The following is a 7217-nucleotide window of genomic DNA, read 5'->3' on the forward strand; positions in this document are numbered from 1 at the left end:
AAGCTCTGTCAAAATTTGAGTGAAAAAGATAGCGTATTAATAGGAATATGACAGCACTAAAAACTTGTTATGGGAATCTTCTACGTGCAGGAGGATTTTAGTCGAATTTTAGAGAAACCTCTGTCGAATTTTTTTCTAGGAAATGGACAAGAGTTGGATAACAAAGGACAGACTTTCAAAAGAGTATGAAGAGGGAGTCGACAGCTTTATTAAGTTAGCCTTAGCAAATACAACAGATCCTTCTAGAGTTCATTGTCCCTGTAGAAAATATTCAAATTTGAAAAAAATAGACATAATGGAGATAAAGAGTCATCTATACTTTAACGGAATGGACCAAATATATGTCAAGTGGATTTAGCATGGAGAAGAATATGACTCTAACAATAATGTTTCGCAATGAAAGAAAGCAATTTGATCAAGTATTTGATGACCCTATAGAGATGGTGAGAGATGCAGATGAACATTTTGTTGATAAGCCTGAAGAATTTTTGAAATTTTTAGAAGATGCAAAGAAACCAATATTCTCGGGGGCACCTTTGTCAAAATTGGTTGTTTTAGTAAAACTATACAACTTGAAAGCTGGTAGTGGTTGGAGTGACACAAGTTTCACAAAGTTATTAACTTTATTAAAAGAAATTTTACCAAAAGATAATGAATTGCCTTCCTCGCTTTATGAAGCAAAAAAAACATTGTGCACATTAGGAATGGAGTATAGCAAGATCCACGCTTGTCCAAATGATTGTGTTCTATATCGAAGCTAGTGCCCCGATACTCTTCAAGATTCCTAGTGGGGTTCCTCGCTTTCTCAAGTGTCTATTAACTACCATGAAGTATGTGGAGCCAAGTTTCATGATCAAAGTTCGGATGGATTTTGAGATATTAGGCTATGAGAATAATTTATATATCTCACAAGAAGATATAGTCCACGTTGGCTTAATGGAAGAGATTGGAGCATCATGTGTATCGTTATATATCAGGTATCAAAGATTTTTAAAATAATTATAAGTTTGTTCATAACTTATTTTATAAATTTAACAGAGATATATTTTTTTATGTAGGATTTTATACTTCCAATTAGTGAAAAGAGAGATCAGTCACTTTTTTCGTTTTGTTGAGCCAATTTGGTTATCAAATGTTGGATCCACTGAAGAAGAACGAGTTGAATGGGTATCAAAGCGTATGATTGATTCAAATCCGGGTCAGATATGGTTGTTGCCATATCATAAGGGGTAAGTTTTTTACTTTTAGTATTTTGTTAGTGAATATATATAATATTAATAATGAAATGTTTTTGTGTTTTTGTTAGAAAGCATTGGATGCTTATAATAATTGATTTTGATCACCAATTGTGCTATTTCCTGGATTCTCTTCACAATTTTCCACCAGATGAAATCAAATCTCTCATTTCTCGGTAAAAATCTAACCAATTAACTACATACTCTTAAATTCATTTAAAATTAACAACATCTAAATGTTTACATTATTATTATTTAGTGTCTTTCAACATTTACGCACAAATAATGCGAAAACTAAGGAAGTTGCGTGGAGAACAGTTAAGTGTCCTCGTCAACCATTACAATCAGCACAATGTGGATTCTATGTTATGAGGATGATGAAGGACTTCCTGACAAATGAATTTTCAATGCGATGGCTAACTAGTAACGTAAGTGAAAATATTCATTATTAAAGTTCTAGCTTTACCTTAAGATTAAGTATATTAATTCAACTCATGCAATGAATTTTGTTTTAGTGTGGCGGGAAGAACTATTACACAAAGGATGAGATCAATGAAGTATGTGAAGAATGGGCACAATGCGTCATGGATTTGATGAGTACTACATAGGTCCACCCACTTTTGTTAACATAGACTTTTAATGAGATATACTTACAATGTTAACTTAAACTTTCTTGAAGATATGCACACTTTTGTTGTCCAACTATAATTTACAATGCTTATATGAGTCATTGTGTAATTAACTTAAGACTCGTTATTTTAGATACTTAGTTCAAATTCTAGTATTTTATATTATTGTGATATATGTTTTGTTTTGTTTAGTTTGTTTGTATAAAAAGCATGATTTGTTTTGGGCGTATTACACTTTTTAAGAAAAAAACACCATAAGTCGGTTTTACTAAAACTGACAATAGATGTCTACACCATAAGTCGGCTGTGAACCGACATATCATGTTTTACACCAGAGGTCGGTGTACAACCGACCTACCATGTCTTACACTAAAGGTCGGTTTGCAACCGACGTACCATGTCTTACACCAGATGTCGGTTTTCCACCGACGTACCATGTCTTACGCCAGATGTCGGTTTGGCGCCAACTGACCTACCAGGTTTTTACATCATAAGTCACTGCATGGGAAGTCAGTTCCCAACCGACTTATGAACATTTAGATGTCAGTTTTTAACCGACTTATCATGTAATTTTTGTAGTAGTGACGGGATAGTGTGACTCCTGGAGAAAGCCTATGGACATCAGCTTGTCCACTTCAGCTTTGACGGCTTCGGCCCTCACTGGGTCTAACGGCCTCCTCTTTTGGCGAACTGGAGTTGCAGATGGGTCTATGTTGAGTGTGTGGCACGCAACATTAGGATTAATCCCTGTCATATCAGCGTGGCACCATGCCAGGATATCCTGATTATTCTTTACAGTTGCCACAATCTTTTCTCGAACGGCCGACGGGAGGTTTTTCCCCACCTGAATGACTTTGGTGGGATCTCCTGGGTTGAGGACCACCTCTTCGACTTCCTCCATCGGTTCTATCACTCTCTCGACCCCCACTCTAGGGTCGAGTTCGTCAAAGCATGCCCCTTGAGCACCCCCAGTTTCTAGTAACTCTTCCGTCAAAGGAATGGCAGCAACCGTCTCCTGGACCGTGTAAACGGATCGGACGGAGACGTTATAACAGCTTCGTGCACTTCGTTGGTCTCCTCGGAGGGTGCCAATACGCCCATCGTCGCACGGAAACTTCAAGCATAAGTGGCGTATCGAGGTTATGGCCCCACAATCTATTAGGACCGGTCGGCCTAGGATGGCATTATACGCCGTGGGGCAGTCGACCACCACGAATGTGCAGTGCTTGAAGGCACAGGCGTCACTTTCTCCTCTGAGGGTGACTGGAAGTTGAATCTTGCCTAATGGCATGAGTGCATCCCTATTGAACCCTTGAAGCTGGATGGGGCATGGGGTCAGGTCTGTCTCGGTTAATCCGATCGCGTGGAAGGCAGCTTTGAAGAGGATGTTTACGGAGCTTCCGTTATCGATCAAGATCCGCGAGACCTTCTTATTGGCAATCTGGGCTTCCACCACGAGGGGATCGTTGTGGGGGAAGTGCACATGTCGTGCGTCGTCTTCTGTGAAGGTGATGGGAAGGTCCATCATTCGGGGACGTTGAGCAGGTGATTGAACCAAGGCGCACATCTCCCCGGTGTGTTCTAACTCCCTCAAGTACCTCTTCTAGGAGTTGCGGGTGCTTCCGGCAAGGTGCGGTCCTCCGAAAATGGTGGCTACGTGTCCGTCAACGGGTGGCGGAGCAAGGCCGGGCGGATATGGGTTTCCAGGTCCTGGAGCCAACAAGGCAATGGGTGCCGGAGCGGTTGGGGCAGGAAGCGCTAGGAACTGAGACCCGGGAGCTTGGGGGTGACCGGCTCCAGGAGCGCTAGCGGTCCCCCTCTGTCCCGGGGAATATGCAGCTCCGTGAACTACTCCCTGTCCGGGATAGATAATGGGTATCCTCACCCACTGACCGAGGTGCCCCGCTCTTGCCAGGGCTCGATCTCATCCTTCAGCTGAAGGCACTCGTTCGTGGTATGCCCCACGTCTCCGTGGAACTCACACCTCTTATTGGAGTCTCGCGGACGCCTTCCTCCGTGAGACACTTTCGGGGGCTTCCTGTAGTTGACCATATTACAGGTCGCCCGATAGACATTCTCTCGCGAGTCTATCAAACTGGTATACTCCGTGAACTTGGGCTCATAGTCCTTCCGGGGTTTCTTTGAATGGTCTCCCCGGTTGGAGTTTCTTCCGCTTCGTTTGCTCCGCGATTGGCTCAAATTTCGTTATGGGCCTTCCGCTTGCGGCTGCGGCAGGCCAGGAGCGATACTACATCCGGTTTGTACAGCTCCGTACCCGGAGAAATGGGTTTGACTCGGCGTCTGAGCAGACGCGGAAGGCCCATACACACTTGGAGTGAATTGGGCTCCTGGAAGCGTGAGGGCTGGCGCGGGAGCTTGCGAAGCAAAGCTCGGTGCAGTCACGGAAGGCGTTGGAGCTGGGGGAACTCCAAAGGCCTGCTGGTAGGCATCCTCAAGGTTGATGATTCCCTGAGCTTTTGACATGAATTCGGACAGCGTTTCTGCCCGTCTCCTTTGCATTTCCCCCTATAGCAGGGAGCCGACAGTAAGGCCCGATTGAAGGGCGATCAGCTTCATGTCATCGCTGACCTTGGTTTTTACAGCAGCTTCCATCATTCTCTGAATGAAAGCTTTGAGGTTCTCATTGGGTAGCTGCTTGATGTTGGTTAAGGAACCAACTTCCATGTCGTGGTCTCGGGCAGCAATGAACTGCCTTCTGAACGCGGACTGTAGCTCCTTCCAACTGTGGATGGATCCAGGAGCTAATCTTTTCCACCAGTCCTCCGTGGACTTGGTAAGGGTGAGTGAGAAGCACATGCATTTGGCATCTTCACTGACGTGCGCCACTTGCATCATTTTGTTGTATTTAGCTAGATGGGTGCGCGGGTCTGTCCTCCCGTCATATAATTCTATGTGAGGCATTTTGAAGCTATCCGGGAGGGACGTTTCCGCGATCCTCTGAATACATGGTTCCTGGTCTTCCTCCTCAGAGTCTGACAGGGCCCCACTTTGCTTCCAGACCAGCTTGGTCAAGGCAGCAATCTGTTCCTCGAGCCTCTTTGTATCACTCTTCGGGAGGTCACGTCCCCGGAGCTTGTCATTAATATGATTTCGGAGGTCATCTCCGCGAGGCCGGGCCTTTTCTCCTTTGGCCTTTTCATACTTGGCCTCCAACCTTCTTCTTAGGTCCACCGTGGACCAGCTATCTTCGGAGTGCGAGTTCGCAGCCCGACCGTCCTGGTTGACGGAATCACTGGGGCGGTTGTTCCTTCCCCTAGGCCTGGGTGCCTTAGCACCGGGCCCTTTAGGCACAGAGTGCCCCCTTGGGGCTGAAGGACGTCTGGGCTTAGAAGCGCCAGAGACCTTCTGCGCGCGCGGGGGGGCAGTCGGCCTGGTGATCCACGCCTTTAGGAGGTGCAGGGGCGTTAGTGCGTGCAGGCTCCCCAACCTTTTCTTTGCCCTTGTTAGGGGTGGTTTTGGATGGTCCAGCGGCGGCTGGATCCGGCATGGTGGCATCAGCACCACCTGGAACAAAGACATCCTCGTCCGAGTCGCCTAGGTCTCCGAACTTGCTCTGGAGGCGCTCCATCATGCGCTGCATTTTTTTGGAGACGCGCTCCTGCTCAGCAAGCTTGGCCTTAGTGACCACCAGTTCTTCGGCTACTTGGACCAGTTCTGGATCCTTCTCGTAGTAGTAGCCGTCTTTGTAGTAACCGTCTCGGACATACTCTTCCTCGCTTTCTAGGTATGTCGTATCTTCAGTACTGACCCGATCCTGGCGAGATGTCGGGTCTTCACCGTGGTGGTCCAAGGGTTCGTTTTGTACCACATCTTCCATCATAGTATCGGGGTCGACCCTAGCACTTTTGTCAACCGCAGATTTTCTCGTAGTCACCATCTTGTCAATACACAGAAAAAGAGCTGACTAACAACTTCCTACAGCTCTCAATGAAAGCACCAAAATGTTTACCGAGTTTTTCGGAAACGAATACGAACGGAATAATAAACAGACAAGAGCTATAGAAATGCAGAAATATAAATAAACAAACAGTGTTTTTACGTGGTTCAGGCGTTAACGAGCCCTAGTCCACGAGTCAATGTTATTATACTTGTAGAGAATAACAGTCAAATAGCTGGTGTATAAGGAACTCACAACCTCACAGTGTTTCTCTCCGGTTCTCTTGGAGAAGATGAAGCTAGAGAGATTTTAGTAGAGTTCTTGCTATGTGATCTGTTGGCCGTCCCTCTTATTGTAAAATGAGGGGGTCTTTATAGCTAGGGTTTTGGATTAGGGTTTTTCTCTACGTACATGAGTCTTAATTACACCAGCCATAAATAGGGGATACAATTACTGTAGTAGCATGGCTACAAGACTCTATGTGGGTATATTTACGTGAAAGTATGGGGAATACACAAAGTTAGCCGTCTTTTCCAAGTTGTCAGCGGAACAGTAGGCGAAAAGGTACCCTTAGGCGTGCTGGGATGTGTGCGGCTTTGACCTGTCGGGCGTGTCAGGCGGGATCCTGTGTCAGGTGGATATCATTCCAAATATACCTCCTCCATGACTCGACCGCTTGGTTTTGTTCCGTGCGAGGCACGGAACTGTTTCCGCGAAGACCACTTGAAGAGCTTCTCCTGGAAGGAGCTTCCCCGAAGGATACCCCTTCGGGAGTCCGGGAGAGTTGACGAGCTTCCGTGTCGCGTTTGCTTGAGAGAGTAATCCGGACACTAAACGGAAGAGGCGAAGCCTTTCTGTCCATCCGCGAGCTCTGGTCACCTACCGTGAAAGACATTGATAATTCTGCTTCCCCGAGGATATCCATCTAAACGCTATCCGGAAATCTGGATAACAGACATAATCTAAGATCTTATGTGTTGAGAATATCTCGTGATTCACAAAATTGAAACATTGTTCTCTATGTGCACTCACACATCTTGAGGTGTAGAGAATGACCTGGAAGATCTTGGTTGAGTATTCAAATCGTTGGATAGGAAGATCGAATTTTATACGAAAAGCCTCAAGGACTCTTGATAGACTTCAAGCGGTATGTATATCTAATTTTACTTTTAATGCATCTATGTATATAAGTATATATGTATATGTATGCATGTATGTATGTATGTTTGTATGAATGTATGTACATAATATTTTATTAGCATATTGCATATTAATGGATCCACGTATAAATAGTTTATATGAAATTTTATGTTATATATGTGTATCACCTACTGCAATTTTTGTTGCGCACTAGGAACCTATTCCTAACATATTGATCTGTTTAGGACTCTTGAGGAAAAATTTTATGACAATTTTTTCAGAGTTTCTGCATATAGAAAGTCGATCCCTTCTTCT

At 44.8% G+C, this 7217-nt stretch overlaps 1 protein-coding gene across 1 annotated transcript; it reads left to right on the forward strand.

The window, feature by feature from the left end:
* The first annotated feature begins 897 nt into the window (after nucleotides 1-897).
* Nucleotides 898-1898, forward strand: LOC133784105 (uncharacterized). The gene is made up of 5 exons (XM_062223609.1): nucleotides 898-977; nucleotides 1059-1229; nucleotides 1307-1411; nucleotides 1495-1663; nucleotides 1751-1898. Exons 1-5 carry the CDS (start codon nucleotides 937-939, stop codon nucleotides 1841-1843), a joined length of 579 nt encoding a protein of 192 aa, XP_062079593.1. The 5' UTR covers nucleotides 898-936; the 3' UTR covers nucleotides 1844-1898.
* Nucleotides 1899-7217: the final 5319 nt, after the last annotated feature.

This window comes from Humulus lupulus, chromosome 6, assembly GCF_963169125.1.
Source record: "Humulus lupulus chromosome 6, drHumLupu1.1, whole genome shotgun sequence".
Classification (NCBI taxonomy): Eukaryota; Viridiplantae; Streptophyta; class Magnoliopsida; order Rosales; family Cannabaceae; genus Humulus; species Humulus lupulus.